We start from the raw sequence: 27,756 nt of genomic DNA, 5'->3' as shown, positions 1-27,756 counted from the left end.
TGTGGTGTGGATCTATGCTGTCTGGGTTAGATAAGTTCTATGTGGTGTGGATCTATGTTGTCTGGGATGTATAGTCTGAGGCCAGTTCTATGTGGTGTGGATCTATGTTGTCTGGGTTAGATGTGTTATATGTGGTGCAGATCTATGTTGTCTGGGTTAGATGTGTTCTATGTGGTGTCTATGGATCTATGTTGTCTGGGATGTATAGTCTGAGGCCAGTTCTATGTGGTGTGGATCTGTATTGTCTGGGTTAGATGTGCCATCTCTCTCTCTCTCTCTGCGTCTCTCTCTCTCTGCGTCTCTCTCTCTGCATCTCTCTCTCTTTGCGTCTCTCTCTCTGCGTCTCTCTCTCTGCGTCTCTCTCTCTGCGTCTCTCTCTGTGCGTCTCTCTCTCTCTCTCTCTGCGTCTCTCTCAGTTTCTAAAGTAGTTATTTTCATTGGACTTGATAAGGAGACTGCACAACACAATCAAAAACTATTTTAATAAGAACCAGCTCAAACCAACCAAATGAACACCTTTCTCCCTGCATTAAAACATGCCACCGGGGCCTCCTGAGTGGTGCAGCGGTCTAAGGCACTGCATCGCAGTGCTAGAGGTGTCACTACAGATCTGGGTTCATTCCCGGGCTGTGTCGCAACCGGCCGCAGCCGGTAGACCCATGAGGCGGCGCACAATTGGCCCAGTGTCGTCCGGGTTAGGGGAGGGTTTGGCCGGGCTGGATGTTCTTGTCCCATCGTGCTCTAGCGACTCCTTTTGGTGGCCAGGCGCACTCACGCTAACTTCGGTCGCCAGTTGTACGGTGTTTCCTCTGACATATTGGTGAGGCTGGCCTCCGGGTTAAGCGCCAAGAAGCAGTGCGGCTTGGCGGGGTCGTGTTTCGGAAGACACATGGCTCTCGGCCTTCACCTCTCCCGAGTCCGTACGGGAGTTGCAGCGATGGGACAAGACTGTAACTACCAATTGGATATCACGAAATTGGGGAGACAAAGGGGTAAAAAAAAGACATGCCGCCTTCCTAGTGAATTGGAGGAATTCTAAACCTATTCAGGACTGAAAAGTTTGATTCACCTAAAAAATGTCAGACATTTTCCACCATATTAAAAGAGCTGAATTGAATGTTCACAGTGGGCTCATATGGATGTAATCATCAGGTACATGATTTCTGTACTCTGTCCACTTGTGGGTCTCAGAGTACAGAGACCAAGACGAGCCTGTTGGGTCTCATAGTACAGAGACCAAGACCAGCCTGTTGGGTCTCATAGTACAGAGACCAAGACCTGCCTGTTGGGTCTCATAGTACAGAGACCAAGACCAGCCTGTTGGGTCTCATAGTACAGAGACCAAGACCTGCCTGTTGGGTCTCATAGTACAGAGACCAAGACCTGCCTGTTGGGTCTCAGAGTACAGAGACCAAGACCTGCCTGTTGGGCTTAGAGCAGCAGAGGTTTTCTCTTAACAAAGGCAGCTAGTTCACTATTCCAATCTGTTTGTAGGCAGGATATTTTTATTTTCATTACTTATCCTCGCTCTCATATATTTCCTACATTTCATCATAATTTCCCTTGCACCCTATCCCCTTCCATTCATGCTCACAACCATCATGTCTCTCTGAGTGTGTTCCAGACCAGTGTGATCAGTCAGGGTAAAGAGAGGGAGTCAGGGAGGCTGGGAGAGAGTGCTGTTGTGGTGATTAGTATTCCCAGAGAGCTAGCAGCCCACTCTAACAGCACATCTGAATTAGCAGGCACTGGAGAGGCCATTGTGCTGTTGACTCTCTGTCCCCTGTCATAGCACACTGTAATTGCTACTCTAATTAGTATTTTTCTGCCACGCAGACAGTAATTCATAGTCACCTTCAAGCACATTCAACCAGGCAGGCAGGGAGGCAGGCTGATAGACAGGCAAGCAGGCAGACAGGAAGCACGCCGTCCGTCCATCTTGTCACAGTCACAGCTGTCGCTTTACTGTTGCTCAAGCACACAGTTTCCCTCTCTCACTGACTTGCTCGCTCGCCCTCTCTCATTCGTTTTCTCTCTCTGTCTCTCTCTTCTCTATACTCTTTCTCTCTCATGAACATTTATTGCCACACACTCATATACGCTGTTCACAGTTTTCATTCTCATTTTTATTCACTCACAATTTTGTGTGCCTTGCTCCAACCACAACTCCACTGAAGATGACCCATACCAATAGACAAGATTGGGTTAGACCCTTGATTTACAGTGAAGATGGATGGCTGTATATGTTCAAGTTGTGGTTGTATGTTGAAAGGGGAACAAACAGAGAGAGAGGTAGAGAGAGTATAGTTGCTATTCACAAGGTGACCGCTTTCTCCTTTCCTTTCCTCCATTCCCTTCTTCTGAATGGATTAGTTTTCTTTTTCATTTGCTTTGTTCTCCTCCTGCAAGCGATTCAATCCCACGCTGGACGGAGAGATGGGTTTGGTTTCATTTTGTCCCTGGCTCCCACACTACCTCTCATTCTCATTCTCTCCTTCTCTTGTTTCTAAACTCCTCCTTGAAGTCACCTTGTTCTCAGGGCTCATCAATCTCTGTGTTGATCCCTTCACAAACATGGCTCCCTTGCCCACCATCCTTCCTTGTTTCCATCTCTTCTCCTCTGTTCAGCCCTACTTTTTTACATCTTTTTTATTTTATTTGTTTTATCTAAGGGGATAGATCAGCTTGAATACTGCAGTTTGATTGTATATTCCATCAATCCCCCATATATTTTATTTGTAAATATATATACAGCCCTAATTTCTTTTCTCTCCTCATTTCTCCTGTCCTCTCTCCCCTCCAGTTAATAGCCTTGTGTTTGATCCTGTCTTTCTCCTCTCTCTCTATTGCATCTTATTTCCTATCTCTGTCCCCCTTTTGTGTCTCTCTCCCATGAGCTTGCCCTTTTCTGTCCCTCTCAGGCCTTTCAGTATTCATTTTCTTAGTCTGCCATTGCCGTCTACCTATCATTTGTTATGACTTTCCATCCCACTGCCTCTTGATCTCTTCATTTTCCCGCTCTCTCTCCCCATCTGGTCTTTGAAGTGAGAAGGGGACAGGCATGGAGGAGGCCTGTCTCTTTAAGACTTTCAACTCTAAAGGACTGTAGCAGCGCTCCTGGAGTCAGACACTAATAGAGAGGAGGAAGAAAGAGAGAAGGAGTGGAAGAAGACAGCATGGAGAGGAGAGGAGAGGAGAGGAGAGGAGAGGAGAGGGGTTTTGTTTTCTCATACCGTGGCGGGCCCAGGAGATGACAAGGGGTGTTTGATATGCAATGTTTCAGCTGCTCTCTCTCTGTCTCCCTCCCTCCTTCTCTCTCTTTCTCTGCCACACTGTCCAATTGAGTAGGCCCATTGTTGTTGTTCTCTCCTTTCCCCATCTCACTCCATCTTTCTACCCTGCCCTTTTATTTCTATTTACTTACTTATTTTCCGACCGCGAGGCATTACAGGGGGTAGTGAGTACAGCCCAGTACATCACTGGAGCCAAGCTTCCTGCCATCCAATACCTCTATACCAGGCGGTGTCAGAGGAAGGCCCTAAAAATTGACAAAGACTCCAGCCACCCCAGTCATAGACTGTTCTCTCTGCTACCGCATGGCAAGTAGTACCAGAGCGCCAAGCCTAGGTCCAAAAGACTCCTTGACAGCTTCTACCCCCAAGCCATAAGACTTCTGAACAACTAATCAAATGGCCACCCGAACTATTTGCATTGACCCCCCCCCCCCTTCTTTTTTACACTGCTGCTACCCGCTGTTTATTATCTATACATAGTCACTTTAGCCCTACATACATGTACATACAGTGAGGGAAAAAAGTATTTGATCGCCTGCTGATTTTGTACGTTTGCCCACTGACAAAGAAATGATCAGTCTATAATTTTAATGGTAGGTTCATTTGAACAGTGAGAGACAGAATAACATAAAAAGAAATCCAGAAAAACACATGTCAAAAATTTTATAAATTGATTTGCATTTTAATGAGGGAAATAAGTATTTCACCCCCTCTCAATCAGAAAGATTTCTGGCTCACAGGTGTCTTTTATACAGGTAACGAGCTGAGATTAGGAGCACACTCTTAAAGGGAGTGCTCCTAATCTCAGTTTGTTACCTGTATAAAAGACACCTGTCCACGGAAGCAATCAATCAATCAGATTCCGAACTCTCTACCATGGCCAAGACCAAAGAGCTCTCCAAGGATGTCAGGGACAAGATTGTAGACACAAGGCTCAAATGGGCTACAAGACCATCGCCAAGCAGCTTGGTGAGAAGGTGACAACAGTTGGTGCGTTTATTCGCAAATGGAAGAAACACAAAAGAACTGTCAATCTCCCTCAGCCTGGGGCTCCATGCAAGATCTCACCTCATGGAGTTGCAATGATCATGAGAACGGTGAGGAATCAGCCCAGAACTACATGGGAGGATCTTGTCAATGATCTCAAGGCAGCTGGGACCATAGTCACCAAGAAAACAATTGGTAACACACTACGCCGTGAAGGACTGAAGTCCTGCAGCGCACGCAAGGTCCCCCTGCTCAAGAAAGCACATATACATGCCCTTCTGAAGTTTGCCAATGAACATCTGAATGATTCAGAGGACAACTGGGTGAAAGTGTTGTGGTCAGATGAGACCAAAATGGAGCTCTTTGGCATCAACTCAACTCACCGTGTTTGGAGGAGGAGGAATGCTGCCTATGACCCCAAGAACACCATCCCCACCGTCAAACATGGAGGTGGAAACATTATGCTTTGGGGGTGTTTTTCTGCTAAGGGGACAGGACAACTTCCCCGCATCAAAGGGAAGATTGACGAGGCCATGTACCATCAAATCTTGGGTGAGAACCTCCTTTCCTCAGCCAGGGCATTGAAAATGGGTCGTGGATGGGTATTCCAGCATGACAATGACCCAAAACACACGGCCAAGGCAACAAAGGAGTGGCTCAAGAAGAAGCACATTAAGGTCCTGGAGTGGCCTAGCCAGTCTCCAGACCTTAATCCCATAGAAAATCTTTGGAGGGAGCTGAAGGTTCGAGTTGCCAAACGTCAACCTCGAAACCTTAATGACTTGGAGAAAATCTGCAAAGAGGAGTGGGACAAAATCCCTCCTGAGATGTGTGCAAACCTGGTGGCCAACTACAAGAAACGTCTGACCTCTGTTATTGCCAACAAGGGTTTTGCCACCAAGTACTAAGTCATGTTTTGCAGAGGGGTCAAATACTTATTTCCCTCATTAAAATGCAAATCAATTTATAACATTTTTGACATGCGTTTTTCTGGATTTTTTGTTGTTATTCTGTCTCTCACTGTTCATATAAACCTACCATTAAAATTATAGACTGATCATTTCTTTGTAAGTGGGCAAACGTACAAAATCAGCAGGGGATCAAATACTGTTTTCCCTCACTGTATTATCTCAATTACCTCAACTAACCTTTACCCCTGCACATTGACCAGGTTTCGGGACCAGGTTCCAGGACCACCTCCATATAGCCTGGTTATTGTTTTTTATTGTGTTACTTTTTTAAACTTTAGTTTATATAGTAAATCTTTTCTTAATTCAAATTTTTCTTAAAAGTTGTAAGTAGGCATTTTTAAGCAAGCATTTCATGGTAAGGTCTACAACTGTTTGTATTCAGCGCATGTGACAAATCAAATATGATTTGATTTCTTCTGTCTATCATTTCGCATGACGGGGAGAGACATGGAGGGATTTGGGAATTAAAAAGTTTGTTTCCCATCTCAAACTTCAAGTTGTTTTGAAGTTCCACTTTTTGTTGATTGTGCCTTAGCTGGTTGATGTAAGTGCCCACTGGGCCAGTGACGACACGTCATTCAAAACCCCCTGTTTTGAGCTCCAACTGTTTAGCTTTAAAAAATAAAATAAAATGTTTTGTTGTTTCCTGTTTTGCATATTATTTTGGCATTAATACATGTCACATATCAGTTTGCAAATAATGTAAAAACAAATATATAATAATTGAGTTAATAAAGCTGCATACAAACATGGTCCCTTTTTTGCTTTCTTGAGTAAGGCAGCTCCAAAATGTAGGTGTTCCAGGGCTTTCTGTGATGGTGGGGCAGCCAGTGGAAAATACAGAACATAGGTGTTGGTAATGTTCTCTAGTTGAGCTGTGATTGGCTCAATGTTCTGTCACTCATGGTGACACCACATTACCGCAAAATCTACAGGTAGAGCTCGAAAATCCAAGCCCCTTGGGTGCTGCCATAAAGTTACATTAGAAGTGCCCATCCAAGAAGGCACAAGGTCATTGGCCACAGATAAAATGAAGTCAAATCACGTTATATCTACAGTAGCTTTGATTGGATTGATCATGTCAACATCATACTTTCAAAATCTTAGCTAGCAAGGTAGCAGTCATCATCATGAATGAAGTCGCCAATCTACTGGCAAATCCTTTTCAATACTTGTCATATGAAGAGAAATAATGAAGAGAAATTATAGATAAAATGTATCGGTGCTCATCGGTCATTGGACATAAACATTACACAAGTTGGAAATCGCGAATTCAACAATGAGTGGTTTGGAAGGAATCAGTGGCTAACTGCAAGCGTTGCAAAGCAATCACTATATTGCTATTCAGTGGAGAGCGTGTGTGGTCCAAGTCTGGGTATAAGGGTCTCATTTCTGTGTGGGGGTTTGCCCCACCAAGATGTACATGCTAAAATTGTCACTGCACTGGACACAGATGTCAGTTCAATATCTAAGTATTGGTTGTCAACTAATGTGAATTCGATATGAAATCAACAAAACATTTCACAATTTCATTGGATTTAGGTTAATATGGAATTCCCTTACATTGATCATTTTTTGCAAATCCACTCCCTTGTCCCCAGTCTCTCTCTCAACTACATACACACATGATTAAATAACACACACACACACACACACACAGACACAGACACAAACACACACACGCTTGCACACACAATCACACAAACACACAACTTCTGCCCTGTGGCATAACTCCTGTATCGCAGCCAGTCTCATGTTCCTCCCAGGGTAATGCTTTCCCTCACTCTGAATCTCTTCCTGCCATAGCAGCCAGTCTCTTGTTCTATCTCTCTCCAGCTGGCTGCTCACCAAACAAAGCACTGCACCTGTTCTCCCCAACTTCACTGTTTTCAGGAAGGATATTCACTTTGGTGCTGACAACTCGATTCATTACATGTTTATGAAACTCAGACAGATGGCCGTCTTTATTTCTCTAACATAGTCATAGTTATTTGATCCTTTTTGGGCATGATTGTGCGTGGGTGGGTGGGTGTTTGATGTTTTTGCATACCAAGTAGAACGACAAACACATCAATCAACTGTAAAGATGACTGCATGGACGCTCTAATCCAGTTTTGCCATGGTCCACTCTACCAGGGTCAAATCTGCATTACACTATCAATACACACTCTTCCTCTTCTCTCTTTGCGGTCTGGTTAGTTATAATCCTAAATCCGCCCTCTCCACTCCCTCTATCTCCTTCTCTCCACTCCCTCTGTCCCCTCTAACGCTTTCCCCACTTCCTCTCTTTGATCAGTGGTGGAGTGGTGAAGTAATAGTGGTGAAGTAAAACCTGCATTGTGAGTGACAGAAAGACAGACAGCCCTGTCATACAGAAAGACAGGACAGAAACTGAGTGAAGAAGAAGAAGAGAAAGACAGAGAGTGAAAAATAGAGAAAGTCTGATGGGCGTTACAAAGAGACATTCAAACATACCAACACTGAGAAACATACCAATACTAAAAGAGATACCAACACTGAGAGATACCAACACTGAGAAACTTACCAACACTGAGAGACATACCAACACTGAGAGAGATACCAACACTGAGAAACATACCAATACTAAAAGAGATACCAACACTGAGAGATACCAACACTGAGAAACTTACCAACACTGAGAGACATACCAACACTGAGAGAGATACCAACACTGAGAAACATACCAATACTAAAAGAGATACCAACACTGAGAGATACCAACACTGAGAAACTTACCAACACTGAGAGACATACCAACACTGAGAGAGATACCAACACTGAGAAACATACCAATACTAAAAGAGATACCAACACTGAGAAACATGCCAACACTGAGAGAGATACCAACACTGAGAAACATACCAATACTAAAAGAGATACCAACACTGAGAAACATGCCAACACTGAGAGAGATATGAACACTGAAAAACATACCAACTCTGAGAAACATACCAACACTGAGAGAGATACCAACACTGAGAAACATACCAATACTAAAAGAGATACCAACACTGAGAAACTTACCAACACTGAGAAACATCAAACACTGAGAGCCATACCAACACTGAGATACATACTAACACTGAGAGAGATACCAACACTGAGAAACATACCAACACTGAGAGACATACCAACACTGAGCGATACCAACACTGAGACATACCAACACTGAGAGACATACCAACACTGAGAGAGATACCAACACTGAGAAACATACCAACACTGAGAGAAATACCAACACTGAGAGAAATACCAACACTGAGAAACATAACCAACACTGAGAGAGATACCAACACTGAGAAACATAACAACACTGAGAGCGATATGAACACTGAGAAACATACCAACACTGAGAAACATACCAACAAAGAGAGATACCAACACTAAGAGATACCAACACTGAGAAACATCAAACACTGAGAGACATACCAACACTGATAGAGATATCCACACTGATAGAGATATCAACACAGAGAGAGATACCAACACTGAGAGAGATAGCAACTCTGAGAAACATACCAACTCTGAGAGAGATACCAACACTGAGAAACATACCAACTTTGAGAAACAAACCAACTTTGAGAAACATATCACCACTGAGAGACATACCAACACTGAGAAACATACCAACACTGAGAGAGATACCAACACTGAGAAACATACCAACACTGAGAGACTTACCAACACTGAGAGAGATACCAACACTGAGATATCAACACTGAGAGAGATACCAACACTGAGAAACATACCAACACTGATAGAGATACCAACACTGAGAGACATACCAACACTGAGAGACATACCAACACTGAGAGAGATACCAACACTGAGAAACATACCAACACTGAGAGAGATACCAACATTGAGAAACATACCAACACTGAGAGAGATACCAACACTGAGAAACATACCAACACTGAGAAACATACCAACACTGAGAGAGATACCAACACTGAGTGACATACCAACACTGAGAGACATGCCAACACTGAGAGACATGCCAACACTGAGAGACATGCCAACTCGGAGAGACATACCAACTCGGAGAAACATACTAACACTGAGAGAGATACCAGCACTGGGCAAGATATTCTAGTCCTCCTTGTTATAGCGCTGCGTCAGCTAGTTGCTGTGTGATGGTCATACTGTTCTCTATCTTTCACTTTTCGTCTTTCTCTCCTTCTTCACTACAATTTGGGACAAATCCTGACTTGCCTTGTACTATAGCTATCTCATTAACAGTTGTGCTCTAGATAGCCACAATAAGGTGGGTTAATATCACAGAATCACAATGGAGCAAGATGTGTATCTCTCATTGTAGACACCAGTGGGACTTCATGTCAATTATTGAAATCCTTATAAGAAAGTGAAATTAGCCCGCTGTGGGCAGAAAACCATGACAGTTTACACTTTTTGCTGTATGTCCAGACATTATGCAGTAGACAGTAGGGCTATATCGTATGCTAACTCATCCAGACAGTATACAGTAGACAATAGTGGTATATCCTATGCTAACTCATCCAGACATTATGCTGTAGACAATAGTGATATATCCTATGCTAACTCATCCAGGCTAATGCTATAGGTTATTGCAGGGTGAGCCAGACAGCAGATCAAAGAGCAGTAGAGCAGGGATGTGTCTGTCTGCCAGAGAGCAATATTACTGAACTACAACCAGGGCAACGGGTGGCCCCAGGTAAAGACAGAGGGAGAAATGAGGAGGGAGTGACAGAGAGCGAGAGAGACCACTTCTGGGAAAATTGGAAAACTCTAAACAAACAACAACATGAAGAGTTATCTATCCAAAACGGAGATGTATGGATAAACCACTTCTCCAATCTTTTTGGCTCTATAACAAAGAACAAACAGCGAGGTGCTAGAGAGTGTGCTATGGAATAGATGTGTTTTGTTAGAGCTCCGCTCAATTTTGAAATAAATTCATATTTATCTTACTCTCTCACGACCTATAACTTCAAACATTGTTTGGAAATATGACAAAAGGAAAAGGCATAAAAAAGGGGGCGCTAAAAAAGATAATTTGGATAAGACAGAAAACGAACCAATTTCAACATTGCCAACCCACGAGGAGTTAGCTGAAGATGCTAGCTCCCAAGAGTACCCCACAGAACCCACTCCAAGTGACCTACTGGCCACTATAAACTCACTAAGCAAAAAGGTGGACACAAGGTTGATGATATCTCAAAGAATATTGGGACTTTGTCTGAAACTGTGAAGGCAACCAAGGGCAGGGTGCTTGAGGTCGGGAAACAGTGCACAACGCAAAAAAAAATTACAACAAAACACTGAAAGCTCAATTGGAAATGCTCGAATCGCATTCAAGACACCGAACATCCAAATATTTGGGATCCAGGAGCACACTGAGAAAGGAAAACCAACTGAATTTGTATCAGAGCTGATACCACCAAGGCCATTCATCACACGGCTGCACTATCCAAAGACCAGGGATCTCATCCTCAAGCTGGCTAGTCAAAAGTCCCCCCTTAACTACAACGGAGCCAGGGTGTCTTTCTACCCAGATCTTACTTTGGAGGTGAGGAACCAACCGAAATAGTATGATGAGTTGTGCAAGAAATGCAGGGTGGCAAACATCCGATATGGATTCCTCTTCCCAGCCTGGTTTAAGGTGACAGTCAACACATTCGTTTGACAACCCAAAAGAGGCCAAACTGTTCCTGTCAAGTGTAACCGGTGTGAAATGGCTAGCTAGTTAGCAGGGTGTGCGCTAATAGTGTTTCAATCGGTGACGTCACTCGCTCTGAGACCTTGAAGTAGTTGTTTCCCTTGCTCTGCAAGGGCCGTGGCTTTTGTGGAGCAATAGGTAACGATGCTTTGTGGGAGGCAGTTGTTGATGTGTGCAGTGGGTCCCTGGTTTGAGCCCAGGTAGGGGTGAAGAGAGGGATGGAAGCAATGCTGTTACATTGGTGCCATGACCTGGATCACTGGTTGATGCGGAAAAGGAGGATGTCAAAGGGGGGTGAGTGTGTGAAATGGTTAGTGGGGTGCACGCTAATAGCATTTCAATTGGTGACGTCACTCGCTCTGAGACCTTGAAGTAGTTGTTTCCCTCACTCTGCAAGGGCAGTGGCTTTTGTGGAGCAATAGGTAATGATGCTTCTTTGGAAGCAGTTGCTGATGTGTGCAGAGGGTCCCTGGTTCGAGCCCAGGTAGGGGTGAGGAGAGGGACAGAAGCAACACTGTTACACAAGCAAGCTCCCTCGCTGAGGTTTCAGAACTGCTGTGTTAACCGGCTAAGTTAACCAGCTAGCCTTCCCTGTAGCTCAGTTGGTAGAGCATGGTGTTTGCAACACCAGGGTTGTGGGTTCGATTCCCACGGGGGGCCAGCACAGAAAAAAAAAATGTATGAAATTGTATGAAATGTATGCATTCACTACTGTAAGTCGCTCTGGATAAGAGCATCTGCTAAATGATGTAAATGTAAGTGGCCAAATACAGACCAGGAATGTGTTGGAATTTTCTGCCAATGTCTTTTCAATCAGAAGATCAGAAATTGATACTTATAATGATGGGTGAGATGTTATTGCTTATATAGCATTGTTTAGCCTATCATGTTTTAGTCTCACTCACCCCCTAACGTGAGAGTTAAGTGTTATTTAATCTTTGTTTATATGTGGAGCATCTATAGATGCCGAGTTAGTTTAAGCTTTATGTCTAGGCACCCTAAGGTTTGTGTGTTAGTCAAGGAGTGCTTCATTTGGGGAAATCAATGAGATGGGAGGAGGGATAGGGTCTGTGTTTTATGTTCACTTTTAGTACAGGTGGCATGACAAGCTCTCGCACGGCAGGACATTTTTCTTTTGGGCTTTGTATGACAGAAACAATTTGCTCTAAAATAAGAAATCCCAGGTAGTGACCGTGCACAGAGTAGATCTGGTGGAATAAAGATAGTCTGTTGGAACTGCAATGTCTTAGGTTATGTCGTGAAAGAGCCAAGGTTTTTTTATAATCTTAAATCACTGGCCGCTGACATAGTGCTTCTTCAAGAAACTCACATTAAACGCTCGGCTCAGACCAAGCTACGAGTCGGCTGGATCGGTCAGATATACCAGTCTAATTTTGATGCAAAAGCGAGAGGGGTAGCAATCCTGATAAGGAAAAACATTCCTTTCGTTTACTCATCCTCAATTTCAGATCCTTATGGTCGGTATATTATTGTGGCTGGTACACTGAATTCGAAACCAATAACCTTGGTCAATTTATATGGACCCAACTTCGATGATCCATTATTTTTTCAAAGGGTATTTAAGGCCATACGAAATAGCTTGGATACAAGTGTTGTTGTTGGAGGAGACTTTAACTATATGTTAGATCCTCTTTTAGATAAACAGCTATCAAGGTCACTTCAACAATCAAATGCCAGTGTCTGTCTAAATACATTGATGAAAAACCTTAACATTGTCGATATTTGGAGACTGACTCACCCAACATATAGGTATTATTGTGACAAACCACCTAAATCATTAGCAAGACAGCTAAGGCATGTACAGGCATCTAGAGATATTCATAAAATAAAAGACAAGAATGGTCAAATAGTAACAGATGCACAGGATATTAATAAATGCTTTGCACAGATTTACCCAGAGCTATATCAATCGAAATTATATGCTACTGATCCACAAACTATGGAACGCTTTCTCACTGAATGTGAACTCCTAAACTAGACAGGGGGCAGCGGCTGCACTCGATGCTAGGGGAGATTAACACAGCGATAGCCCAATTTTCAAACAGCAAGGCCCCTGGGCCCGATGGATATGTAATAGAATGCTATAAGAAGTACTGCGCCAGTCTAGCTCCACTTCTGTTGCGAATGTTTAAACATTATACCGCCTGGTATAGAGGTCCTGGATGGCAGGAAGCTTGGCCCCGGTGATGTACAAGGCCGTACGCGCTACCCTCGCTACCCGTACGCACAACCCATACTAGGCAGTGATGCAACCCATCAGGATGTTCTCGATGGTGCAGCTGTAAAATCTTTTGAGGATCTGAGCACCCATGCCAAATCTTTTCAGTCTCCTGATGGGGAATAGGCTTTGTCATGCCCTCTTCACAACTGTCTTGGTGTGCTTGGACAATGTTAGTTTGTTGGTGATGTGGACGCCAAGGAACTTGAAGCTCTCAACCTGCTCCACTACAGCCCCGTCGATGAGAATGGGTGCGTGCTCAGGCCTCCTTTTCCTGTAGTTCACAATCATCTCCTTTGTCTCCATCACATTGAGGGAGAGGTTGTTGTCCTTGCACCACACGGTCAGGTCTCTGACCTCCTCCCTATAGGCCATCTCATCATTGTTGGTGATCAGGCCTACCACTGTTGTGTCAACAGCAAACTTAATGATGTTGTTGGAGTTGTACCTGGCTGTGCAGTCATGAGTGAACAGGGAGTACAGGAGGGGACTGAGCACGCACCCCTGAGTGGCACCCGTGTTGACGTCGATTCTGGAGCATTTCGGGTTTGGAAAGTAATGAAATAATTCTTATCCAATTAATAATGCACACCCAATAGCATCCGTGGTAACCAATCAGGAGATGTCGCAGTCATTCCACCTGTTCAAAGGCTGTCGACAGGGGTGCCCTATTTTGCCTTCTCTCTTCGCTATAGCCATGGAACCCCTCGCTACTCTAATTCGTGTACGTGCAGATATAGCTCCCGTTATTATAAAAGACACGCAGCACAAAATCTCCCTCTTTGCAGACAATGTTCTTTTGTTTTTATCCAAGCCTAAAACTTCTACTCCCCATTACTTAACTTGATGAATACATTTGGATCCTTGTCTGGCTACAAGATAAACTGGCAAAAAAGCAAATTGATGCCGATATCACGGCCCGTGGATATGCAATTTCTGTAATCTACCCCATTTAGAACAGTGATGGACAAGTTCACAAGCCTTGGCATTGTAGTAACAAGAACATTTGATCAGCTATTGAAAATGAATTGGGACATGAAAATTGATCAGCTTAAACAAAATATAGATTTTTGGAATATTCTGCCTATTTCCTTGGTTGGTCGTATGACAGTCCAATTTGCTTGATTCATGCTTTCCACCCTGCATTGGATGGTATGATGTTTTCACAGTGGAGGAAGAAGGGGCTCACAACAATCATTAACTTATACATTGGTCATTTAGCTTCATTTCAACAGTTACAGGGTAAGTTTGACATGCCAGCATGTTAATTGGATACCTCCAATTCAGGAATTTCTTAATTAAGGACACATATCCCACAGTATGGCATTAAGCCAAAGAATCCGACATTATATAACCTCATCATTGTCAAGCCCCATTCAAAAGGGTCAGTCTCTGGACTAGGATGTACTACAGGCCCCCATAGAGTTATCTACAGACACTATTAAAATGGCTTGAGAGCAGGAACTTAGTTCAGAAATCTCAGATGAGGACTGGTTAGAAGCTCTTGGGAATATAAACCACCATTCAGTGAATGCCAGACACAACCTTGTTCAGTTTAAGGTGATACACAGGTTACATTACTCAAAGGTTAAACTGAATAAAATATTCCCAGACACCTGACCACTGTGTGAGAGGTGCAAACATGATGAAGGGACTTTAACCCACTTATTTTGACATGTCCTAAGTTACATGCTTACTGGGCTCTCATTTTTGATTACTTATCTAAAGCCTTTGATAGAGTTATAGCCCCAGACCCATTGATCGCTCTGTTTGGTACAGTTGATGGGAATAACCAGGAAGGGAAGGCTGTCTCTCTTTGTACTCTATTAGCCAAAAGGCTCATATTGCAACTTTTGAAATGTGGCTACGTCCCGTTAGTACATATGGAAAAGATTTGATACAATACCGCCAATAGAAGTCCAATGTTTTACAAAAAATATTCCTCTTCATAACTGGGTTGATAATCTGCTGCTACTCTGTGCTGTACTCCACTCAATATTTATTTTTGGTTTATCTACACTGCTTGTAATGACTATATGATATCTTCTTATAATATGTACCACCGAATAGGAATTTTATTTGTATATGTACGAGTTAAGTTTTGTCCATTAAACTTGCCATCCCATTCAACACTAAAATGAATGTAAATGTTTGTATCTCGGTCTTCTTTTTCTATTGGAAAATAAACTTATTATAAAAAAACAAAAAGAACAAAGAACATATACATGATCAAATACAAATAATATAATCAACTATTGAAGGCTTACCTACCTGATTGAAGAAGGTAGTTTATGTTCAGTGTTTGTACTGTTAGTTCACCTAAACTGGGATATGCTTAACAACCCGGCCGTCCTACAATCTAAACTAGATGCCCTCAATCTCATCCAAATTATCATGGCTCCTACCAGGTACAACCCCAAATCCGTAAACACGGGCACCCTCATAGATATCATCCTGACCAACCTGCCCTCTAAATACACATCTGCTGTCTTCAACCAGGATCTCAGCGATCACTGCCTCATTGCCTGGGTCCGTAATGGGTCCGCGGTCAAACAACCACCCCTCATCACTGTCAAACGCTCCCTAAAACACTTCAGCGAGCAGGCCTTTCTAATCGACCTGGCCCGGGTATCCTGGAAGGATATTGACCTCATTCCGTCAGTACAGGATGCCTGGTTATTCTTTTAAAAGTGCTTTCCTCACCATCTTAAATAAGCATGCCCCATTACAAAAAGTTAGAACTAGGAACAGATATAGCCCTTGGTTCACACCAGACCTAACTGCCCTTGACCAGCACAAAAACATCCTGTGGCGTTCTGCATTAGCATCGAATAGCCAACAAAGGCAAGCTTTTTCAAACAGAAATTTGCATCCTGTAGCATAAACTCCAAAAAGTTCTGGGACACTGTAAAGTCCATGGAGAATAAGAGCACCTCCTCCCAGCTGTCCACTGCACTGAGGATAGGAAACTCTGTCACCACTGATAAATCCACATTAATTGAGAATTTCAACAAGCTTTCCACCTGGCTACCCCTACACCGGTCAACAGCTCTGCACCCCCCCCCCCACAGCAACTTGCCCAAGTCTCCCCCATTTCCCCTTCACAAAAATCCAGATAGCTGATGTTCTGAAAGAGCTGCAAAATCTGGACCCCTACAAATCAGCTGGTCTAGACAATCTGGACCCTCTCTTTCTAAAATGATCTGCCGCAATTGTTGCAACCCCTATTACGAGCCTGTTCAACCTCTGTTTTGTACCGTCTGAGATCCCCAAAGATTGGAAATCTGCCGTGGTCATCCCCCTCTTCAAAGGGGGAGACACCCTAGACCCAAACTGTTACGGAACGATATCTATCCTACTCTGCCTTTCTAAGGTCTTCGAAAGCCAAGTTAACAAACAGATCACCGACCATTTCGAATCCCACCGTACATTCTCCACTATGCAATCTGGTTTCCGAGCTGGTCATGGGTGCACCTCAGCCACGCTCAAGGTCCTAAACGACATCATAACCACCATCGATAAGAGAAAATACTGTGCAGCCGTATTCATCGACCTGGCCAAAGCTTTCGACTCTGTCAATCACCACATTCTTATCAGCAGACTCAACAGCCTTGGTTTCTCAAATGATTGCCTCACCTGGTTCACCAACTACTTCTCAGACAGAGTTCAGTGAGTCAAATCGGAGGGTCTGTTGTCCGGACCTCTGGCAGTCTATATGGGGGTACCACAGGGTTCAATTCTCGGGCTGACTCTTTCTCTGTATACATCAATGATGTCGCTCTTGCTGCTGGTGATTCTCTGATCCACCTCTACACAGACAACACCATTTTGTATACTTCTGGCCCTTCTTTGGACAGTGTGTTAACTGACATCCAGACAATTTTCAATGCCATATGATGGTCCTTCCTTGGCCTCCAACTGCTCTTAAATGCAAATAAAACTAAATGCATGCTCTTCAACCGATCGCTGCCTGCACCTGCCCGCCCGTCTAGCATCACTACACTGGACGGTTCTGACTTAGAATATGTGGACAACTACAAATACCTAGATGTCTGGTTAGACTGTAAACTCTCCTTCCAGACTCACATTAAGCATCTCCAATCCAAAATGAAATCTAGAATCGGTTTCCTATTTCGCAACAAAGCATCCTTCACTCATGCTGCCAAACATACCCTTTTAAAACGGACTATCCTACCGATCCTTGACTTCGGCGATGTAATTTACAAAATAGCCTCCATCACTCTACTCAGCAAATTGGATGAAGTCTATCACAGTGCCATCCGTTTTGTCACCAAAGCCCCATATACTACCCACCACTGCAACCTGGCGGCGCTCGTTGGCTGGCCCTCACTTCATATTCGTCACCAAACCCACTGGCTCCAGGTCATCTTTAAGTCTTTGCTAGGTAAAGCCCCGCCCTATCTCAGCTCACTGGTCCCCATAGCAGCACCCACCCGTAGCACGTGTTCCTGCAGGTTTTTTTCACTGGTCACCCCCAAAGCCAATTCCTCCTTTGGCCGCCTTCCTTGCAGTTCTCTGCTGCCAATGACTGGAACTAATTAAATGCAGCTTAAGCCCCAGCCTCTTCAACATATATCAATGAATTGGCGAGGGCTCTAGAATTGTCTGCAGCACCCGGCCTCACCCTTCTAGAATCTGAAGTCAAATGTCTACTGTTTGCCGATGATCTGGTGTTTCTGTCCCCAACCAAGGAGAGCAGCACCTAGATATTCTGCACAGATTCTATCAGACCTGGGCCCTGACAGTAAATCTCAGTAAGACAAAAGGTCAAAACCATGCAAAAGGTCAAAACCAGTTCAGAGTCCAATAGGTACCGAAGGGCAGGCAGATTCAAGGTCAGGGCAGGCAGGATGATCAGGCAGGCAGGAAAGTAGTCCAGAGTCAGGCAGTGGTCAAAACCGGGTAGACTAGCAAAAGAGAAAAGGAGTACGGGGAAAACACGCTGGTTGACTTGACTAAACATACAAGACGAACTGGCACAGAGAGACAGGAAACACAGGGATATATACACTGGGGAATATAAGCGACACCTGGAGGGGGTGGAGACAATCACAGGGAGAGGTGAAAAGATCAGGGTTTGACACCAATTAGTATCTGGCTAAAAATACTTGAATCAGCTATAGAACCTATTGCCCTTTATAGTTGTGAGGTCTGGGGTCCGCTCACCAACCAAGAATTCTCAAAATGGGACAAATACCAAATTGAGACTCTGCATGCAGAATTCTGCTAAAATATCCTCTGTGTACAACGTAAAACACCAAATAATGCATGCAGAGCAGAATTATGCCAATACCCGCTAATGATCAAAATCCAGAAAAGAGCTGTCAAATTCTACAACCACCGAAAATGAAGTGATTCCCAAACATTCAATAAGAAAGCCATCACCTACAGAGAGATGAACCTGGAGAAGAGCCCCCTAAGCAAGCTGGTCCCGGGGCTCTGTTCACTAACACAAACAGACCCCACAGAGCCCCAGGACAGCAACACAATTAGACCCAACCAAATCAAAAATATAATTACGTGACACATTGGAAGGAATTTACCAAAAAACTGACAAACCTGAAGGCTATTTGGCCCTAAACAGAGAGTACACAGTTGCAGAATACCTAACCACTGTGACTGACCCAAAATTAAGGAAATATTTTACTATGTACAGACTCAGTGAGCATAGCCTTGCTATTGAGAGAGGCCGCCGAAGGCAGACCTGGCTCTCAAGAGAAGACATGCTATGTGCACACTGCCCACAAAATGAGGTGGAAACTGAGCTGTACTTCCTAACTTCCTGCCAAATGTATGACCATATTAGAGACATATTTCCCTCAGATTACACAGACCCACAAAGAATTCCAAAACAAATCCAATTTTGATAAACTATCATATCTACTGGGTGAAATACCACAGTGTGCCATCACAGCAGCAAGATTTGTGACCTGTTGCCACAAGAAAAGGGCAACCAGTGAAGAACAAACACCATTGTAAATACTATCCTATATTTATGTTTAATTATTTTCCCTTTTGTACTTTAACCATTTGCACATCATTACAACACTGTATATGTTACACATAATATGACATTTGAAATGTCTTTATTCTTTTGGAACTTTTCTGGGTGTAATGTTTACTGTACATTTCTTAAGAGAGGGGGAATAATAAACATTCTGCAGAGTGAGACAAGGAGGAGAAAGCAAGAGACAGTGAGATGATGCAGGGATATGAAGAGAGAGAAAGGGAGGGAGACGGAGGGGGCAATAGAGGACACCTGAGAAGTGTGCATGGAAGGGCTGTCGGAGAAGGTGGGCTGTAGCCCATAGGTCTGGGTCCTGTGGAGTGAAAGCTAGAGAGTGTCAGGGTTACCCAATACAGAGCAGGACTACAACCCTAGAGAGTATCAGGGTTACTCCATACAGAGCAGGACTACAACCCTAGAAAGTATCAGGGTTACTCCATACAGAGCAGGACTACTCCCTAGAGAGTGTCAGGGTTACTCCATACAGAGCAGGACTACAACCCTAGAGAGTATCAGGGTTACTCCATACAGAGCAGGACTACAACCCTAGAGAGTATCAGGGTTACTCCATACAGAGCAGGACTACAACCCTAGAGAGTATCAGGGTTACTCCATACAGAGCAGGACTACTCCCTAGAGAGTATCAGGGTTACTCCATACAGAGCAGGACTACTCCCTAGAGAGTGTCAGGGTTACTCCATACAGAGCAGGACTACAACCCTAGAGAATATCAGGGTTACTCCATACAGAGCAGGACTACCCACTAGAGAGTATCAGGGTTACTCCATACAGAGCAGGACTACTCCCTAGAGAGTGTCAGGGTTACTCCATACAGAGCAGGACTACAACCCTAGAGAATATCAGGGTTACTCCATACAGAGCAGGACTACCCACTAGAGAGTATCAGGGTTACTCCATATAGAGCAGGACTACCCACTAGAGAGTATCAGGGTTACTCCATACAGAGCAGGACTACAACCCTAGAGAGTATCAGGGTTACTCCATACAGAGCAGGACTACCCACTAGAGAGTGTCAGGGTTACTCCATACAGAGCAGGACTACTCCCTAGAGAGTATCAGGGTTACTCCATACAGAGCAGGACTACTCCCTAGAGAGTATCAGGGCTGTGTGAGATTTGGTGCAGTGATCGTCATGTCCTAAGGGTGACAGGATTTAACAGTCCAAAGAGTTCTACAATAAGTTTCAAAGGACTATACACATTTCAAATGTCATATTATGGCTATGTACAGTGTTATAATGATGTGCAAATAATTAAACTACAAAAGGGAAAATAAATAAACATAAATATGTGTTGGATTTACAATGTTGTTTGTTCTTCACTGGTTTCCCTTTTCTTGTGGCAACAGGTCACACATCTTGCTGCTGTGATGGCAGACTGTGGTATTTCACCCAGTAGATATGGGAGTTTATCAAATTTGGATTTGTTTTCAAATTCTTTGTGTGTCTGTGTAATCTGAGGGAAATATGTGTCTCTAATATGGTCATACATTTGGCAGGAGGTTAGGAAGTGCAACTCAGTTTCCACCTCATTTTGTGGGCAGTGTGCACATAGCCTGTCTTCTCTTGAGAGCCAAGGCTGCCTACGGTGGTCTTTCTCAATAGCAAGGCTATGCTCACTCTCTCACTGTTTCTGTCTCAATCTCTTTCTCTCGCTCTCTGTCTCGCTCTCTCTCTCTCTTTCACTCTCTCTCTGTCTTTTTCCGGTGCAGATCTGTGATAAGGAGTGGCACTATTACGTCATTAACGTGGAGTTTCCTGTGGTGACACTCTACGTGGACGGAGTTACCTACGACCCTTACCTGGTGACAGACGATTGGCCGATCCACCCATCTCAGATTGACGTGCAGCTTACTTTGGGTGCCTGCTGGCAAGGTGATGATGATGATAATGATGCTGATGATAAATGATGATCGATCAAAATGCAACTAGCTCTAACAGTCTCACGTCAGAATTAGACGTTCATGTTATGCAAACATCAAATTTCGAAGTTTTTAAAGTTATGTTTAGCCATTAACTCCGAATGGTTAAGGTAAGGGTTAAGGTTTGGGATAGGCTTAAAACACAAATCTCAAAAACAACATTCTATCGCTGGATTCGAACAAGCAACCCTTATAATCAGATACTTATGCCCATCCACCATCCCCGTCCACAACACCTTAGCAAAACCCAAACCAACTTGAAGCTAACAGCTCTCACTGTTGCCCCTAGTGACCGGTTTCCACATCATCTCCTGACCTCCTCAGACATGGATGGACGTCCAATACTGACTTGTATGACGGGTGACCTGGCTGGAAAATGATGACAATGACGATCTGCAGCCAATGTCTTGCCCCTGTTGTGTGCCCCTGTTGACTGGTTCGATGTGGGGAAATGTTTTGGGGATCTGACCTGACAGTTGATCAATTAAGCCGACTGGACAAGTAGTGTCAGCTTTGCTCTATCCAGACCAAAGACACAATGGCTGTCTTACTTTGAAGTGCTGTGTGCATGAAGTGTATTTTTGAAAGTGAATGAACCTAACTGCTGGAAGCTTTTAATCCATCTTCGATGCACGATGAAGTTGAAAAGTGAAGATACAATCAAGCTGTCTTCAGCAACGCCCAGTTAAAAATGGATTAAAGGTCACTTCTCCTACAGTAGAGTCTACTGTTACTGTAGCTAAATGACTGTATGAATGTGTCTAATGATGGGTAGCCCTAAATGATGTGTAGAGATAGATCAGGCCATTTTCAACAGGGTGAGAGGAGAGGAGAGGAGAGGAGAGGAGAGGAGAGGAGAGGAGAGGAGAGGAGAGGAGAGGAGAGGAGAGGAGAGGAGAGGAGAGGAGAGGAGAGGAAAGAAAGAGGAGAGGAGAGGAGAGGAGAGAGGGACATTACTTCTCCTTTCCACAGCTGCTGTTTTTTCTTTTCTTTCGTTGAATAGCAGATGGAGTTGAATGGCAGATGAAGTTGAATAGCAGATGGACTTGAATAGCAGATGGACTTGAATAGCAGATGGAATTGAATAGCAGATGGAGTTGAATGGCAGATGAAGTTGAATAGCAGATGGACTTGAATAGCAGATGGACTTGAATAGCAGATGGAGTTGAATAGCAGATGGAGTTGAATAGCAAATGGAGTTGAATAGCAGATGGAGTTGAATGGAAGATGGAGTTGAATGGCAGGTGAAGTTGAATGGCAGATGGAGTTGAATAGCAGATGGAGTTGAATGGCAGATGAAGTTGAATGGCAGATGAAGTTGAATGGCAGATGGAGTTGAATAGCAGATGGACTTGAATAGCAGATGGAGTTGAATAGCAGATGGAGTTGAATAGCAAATGGAGTTGAATAGCAGATGGAGTTGAATGGAAGATGGAGTTGAATGGCAGATGGAGTTGAATGGCAGATGGAGTTGAATGGCAGATGGAGTTGAATGGCAGATGAAGTTGAATGGCAGATGGAGTTGAATAGCAAATGGAGTTGAATAGCAGATGGAGTTGAATGGAAGATGGAGTTGAATGGCAGATGGAGTTGAATGGCAGATGGAGTTGAATGGCAGATGGAGTTGAATGGCAGATGAAGTTGAATGGCAGATGGAGTTGAATGGCAGATGGAGTTGAATGGCAGGTGGAGTTGAATGGCAGGTGGAGTTGAATGGCAGGTGGAGTTGAATGGCTGATGGAGTTGAATGGCAGATGGAGTTGAATGGCAGATGGAGTTGAATGGCAGGTGGAGTTGAATGGCAGGTGGAGTTGAATGGCAGGTGGAGTTGAATGGCAGGTGGAGTTGAATGGCAGGTGGAGTTGAATGGCAGGTGGAGTTGAATGGCAGATGGAGTTGAATGGCAGGTGGAGTTGAATGGCAGGTGGAGTTGAATGGCAGATGGAGTTGAATGGCAGATGGAGTTGAATGGCAGATGGAGTTGAACGGCAGATGGAGTTGAACGGCAGGTGGAGTTGAACGGCAGATGGAGTTGAACGGCAGATGGAGTTGAACGGCAGGTGGAGTTGAACGGCAGATGGAGTTGAACGGCAGATGGAGTTGAACGGCAGGTGGAGTTGAACGGCAGGTGGAGTTGAACGGCAGGTGGAGTTGAACGGCAGGTGGAGTTGAATGGCAGGTGGAGTTGAATGGCAGGTGGAGTTGAATGGCAGATGGAGTTGAATGGCAGGTGGAGTTGAATGGCAGGTGGAGTTGAATGGCAGATGGAGTTGAATGGCAGATGGAGTTGAATGGCAGATGGAGTTGAACGGCAGATGGAGTTGAACGGCAGGTGGAGTTGAACGGCAGATGGAGTTGAACGGCAGATGGAGTTGAACGGCAGATGGAGTTGAACGGCAGGTGGAGTTGAACGGCAGATGGAGTTGAATGGCAGATGGAGTTGTGTAGCCCTGAAGAAGGGATTAGAAGACCTTGAATAGAGGAGGAGGTCAGCAACCATTAGGCCTCTCTGAAGGGAACTAAGCCCTCAGTAACCACCCTGTTATCTTTACACAGAGCTATTAGCTCTGACCATTGCCTTTTTAAAGACACTAGCTGCTGGACACTAACCGCCTCCACTGACAAGCTCTAGTGAAAGTTCCTTCAAACTTCTAGAGGAGTCTGTCTCAGGCTTTCTGTGATAATCACAGATGAGGAATGATTATTCTCCCTGGCTGTGAAGGAATTTGCGATGTGATTTGTTCATTTTACATTAGCGTTTTATAAGTGCTCATTTGCATAACGCATAGCCTCTCTGAGCTAGTGGTGACGGGATGGGAAACTGTGTGATGGAATTGGCATTTTAGAGGGAAAGAAATTGACATGAAAAAAGGGAAGGAAAATAGAAAGAAGTTTGATAGAAAAAGTTCATTGTGTCTATAAAGTCAGTGGATTATTGTTCAGGCCAGCAGATTGACAGTTTGCACTAAGGCAGAGTTCACATGGTCTTGTAGAGAAACAGTGTTTGCTGTCCTTTCTGCCCTCTCTCTAATGGTGATGTTGTTCTTTCTAGCCCTCATTCTCTTAGAGAAAGTGTGCTTGTGCGTGCGTGTTTTTCTCTGTGTTTTATCATGCAGCCCGTGCACTGCATGCTGAAGGGAAGTGCCTGTCTACCCAGAGCATGTGAGGCCAGGCAGGTGGCAGGCTGCAGTTTAAACCCTCTCTCTCTCTCTTAACGATCTCCTGAAGGCAATTACAATTGTGCTTGGCGTGGTGCTGCCAACAGGCTCACAGTGAAACACACAAACCTCCTGGTCTGAGAAATGACCTGGGATCAGTAGCATGTCACCAGCCCATCTGCCTAGTAATGTCACAGACAGTACAGTAACAGCACATTAGTAGTGGCAGAGAGAGACTCAGGACCTGTCTGATTAAAGTGCATACTGGGAGACCTGAAGTGTTAGAAAGCCGTTAACAGTGGGATTACTGTGTGCTTTTGTCACTCATTACTGACTTTTTAGTCATTGGCTATTGAGGTTTGTGAAAGGATTTCCTTCCATTCTACATTCTAATAGTGGAACTGTATCTAGTTATTATTCATGAACTGTGTCTCCTGTGTGTAGGTGGTGAGGTGACGATGCCGCGGTTCACTCAGTACTTCCGGGGCAGTCTGTCAGGGCTGACCATCAGGCCAGGGAAGATAGAGAGCCAGAAGGTCATCTCCTGTCTACAGGCCTGTAAGGAAGGACTGGACATCAACTCACTGGAGAGCCTGGGCAAGGGCATCAAGGTAAGGCAACAGACACACACACACACACACACACACACACACACACACACACACACACACACACACACACACACACACACACACACACACACACACACACACACACACACGACACACACACACACACACACGAACGCAGACTGTAAACACATTCAAATGCTGATAAACATTCAAACATATGTTAAAACACTTAGTCTCCCCTTCCTTTCCTCCCTACCCCCTTTCTATCCCCACGTCCTTCTCTCCTTCCTCCCCCTTAAAGCCTGAAGCTGATTCATCTCCCAGTATAGAGAGAGAGGGAGGAGATAAAGAGAAGAGAGAGAGAGAGAGAGAGAGAGAGAGAGAGAGAGAGAGAGAGAGAGAGAGAGAGGGCCTTATTGTAGAACGCTTTGGACTGTTGTTCCATGGTTAAATCCTGTCAGCCTTTAAGGTAGAGTGATAGGACCTGTTGCCACAAGAAAAGGGCAACCAGTGAAGAACAAACACCATTGTAAATACAACCCATATTTATGTTTATTTTGTAGTTTAATTATTTGCACATAATTTTATAACACTGTACATAGCCATAATATGACATTTGAAATGTGTATATTCCTTTGAAACTTATTGTAGAACTCTATGGACTGTTAAATCCTGTCAGCCTTTTAAGGTAGTGATAGGATGAGAGGGAGAGGAGAGGAGTTGAAGGGAGGTAAAACTCTGCAGGACTAGTTCACTTTATCTTTTTCAAATGATTTCATTTTCTTTTTGTGGCGACACTTTTCCACAGGTCTCCTGGGTCCAGTACAGCTTAAGGACAGTGTTTAGGATCAGGTGGGAACCTTGACAATACAATCACAGAAGAAGGAGAGGATGAGAGAAAAGAGAGAGAGAGAGAGGGGGAGAACAGAGGGATAAAAGGAAACGGAGAGAGCCCCCCTGAAGCGTAGTGTCTTTTCTGCTGTGTGTGAATGAGGCTGTGGTATCAGCAGCATAAAGCCTCTTCAGTGAGACTGAGACTCAGTGCATCATGTCCACTGGGACCCAGAGCAACACAATAAGCTTATGATCCCTCAAACAGAGAAGAAGAATGAACACACACTCATGATGTACACTCAAACACACTCAGTCAGACACACTCAGAAACACACTTATGCTGTACACACACACTTAGACACACTCAGACACACAGTTGTCTCAGTGTGGGTTACACTGTGGTAAAGTCTGATGTGTTCTCTCGCTCTCTCTCTCTCTCTCTGTCTCTCTCTCTCTCTCTCTCTCTTCTCTCTCAGTTCCACTTCAACCCAGCCCAGTCGATCCTGGTGATGGAGGGAGAGGATATGGAGAACATGAACGCTGCTCTGAGGAAGGTCTCCTACATCAACTCCCGGCAGTTTCCCACACCGGGCATCAGACACCTGCACATCTCAACCTCAGTACAGTACGCAAGCAATGGCTAATTCTATCTTTACCACTGACCGTTACATAATCTCTATCTGTCACACTCCCTCTCCTCTGTCCATCATCTTCCTCAGTACAGTGTGACTGGATAAGGTCTTCTCTCTCCTCTGTCCATCATCCACCTCAGTACAGTGTGACTGGATAAGGTCTTCTCTCTCTGTCCTTCATCCACATCAGTACAGTGTGACTGGATAAGGTCTTCTCTCTCCTCTGTCCTTCATCTACCTCAGTACAGTGACTGGATAAGGTCTTCTCTCTCCTGTCCTTCATCCACATCAGTACAGTGTGACTGGATAAGGTCTTCTCTCTCCTGTCCTTCATCCACATCAGTACAGTGACTGGATAAGGTCTTCTCTCTCCTGTCCTTCATCCACATCAGTACAGTGTGACTGGATAAGGTCTTCTCTCTCCTCTGTCCTTCATCTACCTCAGTACAGTGACTGGATAAGGTCTTCTCTCTCCTGTCCTTCATCCACATCAGTACAGTGTGACTGGATGAGGTCTTCTCTCTCCTCTGTCCATCATCTTCCTCAGTACAGTGTGACTGGATAAGGTCTTCTCTCTCCTGTCCTTCATCCACATCAGTACAGTGTGACTGGATAAGATCTCCTCTGTCCTTCATCTACCTCAGTACAGTGACTGGATAAGGTCTTCTCTCTCCTGTCCTTCATCCACATCAGTACAGTGTGACTGGATAAGGTCTTCTCTCTCCTCTGTCCTTCATCTACCTCAGTACAGTGTGACTGGATAAGGTCTTCTCTATCCTCTGTCCTTCATCCACCTCAGTACAGTGACTGGATAAGGTCTTCTCTGTCCTTCATCTACCTCAGTACAGTGTGACTGGATAAGGTCTTCTCTGTCCTTCATCCACCTCAGTACAGTGTGACTGGATATGGTCTTCTCTCTCCTCTGTCCTTCATCCACCTCAGTACAGTGTGACTGGATAAGGTCTTCTCTGTCCTTCATCTACCTCAGTACAGTGTGACTGGATAAGGTCTCCTCTCTCCTCTGTCCATCATCTACCTCAGTACAGTGTGACTGGATAAGGTCTTCTCTGTCCTTCATCCACCTCAGTACAGTGTGACTGGATAAGGTCTCCTCTCTCCTCTGTCCATCATCTACCTCAGTACAGTGTGACTGGATAAGGTCTTCTCTGTCCTTCATCCACCTCAGTACAGTGTGACTGGATAAGGTCTCCTCTCTCCTCTGTCCATCATCTACCTCAGTACAGTGTGACTGGATAAGGTCTTCTCTGTCCTTCATCCACCTCAGTACAGTGTGACTGGATAAGGTCTTCTCTCTCCTCTGTCCATCATCTACCTCAGTACAGTGACTGGATAAGGTCTTCTCTCTCTCTGTCCTTCAT

General features: G+C 44.4%; 1 protein-coding gene across 1 annotated transcript in view; it reads left to right on the top strand.

The window, feature by feature from the left end:
• Positions 1 to 27,756, top strand: part of LOC106591008 (calsyntenin-2) — a 535,394-nt gene that overhangs the window by 428,577 nt on the left and 79,061 nt on the right. Inside the window, exons 9-11 of the mRNA XM_045703938.1 lie at positions 20,972 to 21,134; positions 24,784 to 24,950; positions 26,222 to 26,370. Coding sequence (XP_045559894.1) covers positions 20,972 to 21,134; positions 24,784 to 24,950; positions 26,222 to 26,370 — 479 coding nt within the window. The remainder of the gene's footprint in view (positions 1 to 20,971; positions 21,135 to 24,783; positions 24,951 to 26,221; positions 26,371 to 27,756) is intronic.

Source organism: Salmo salar, chromosome ssa20 (assembly GCF_905237065.1).
Source record: "Salmo salar chromosome ssa20, Ssal_v3.1, whole genome shotgun sequence".
Lineage (NCBI taxonomy): Eukaryota > Metazoa > Chordata > Actinopteri > Salmoniformes > Salmonidae > Salmo > Salmo salar.
This window is presented reverse-complemented; position numbering and strand designations above follow the sequence as displayed.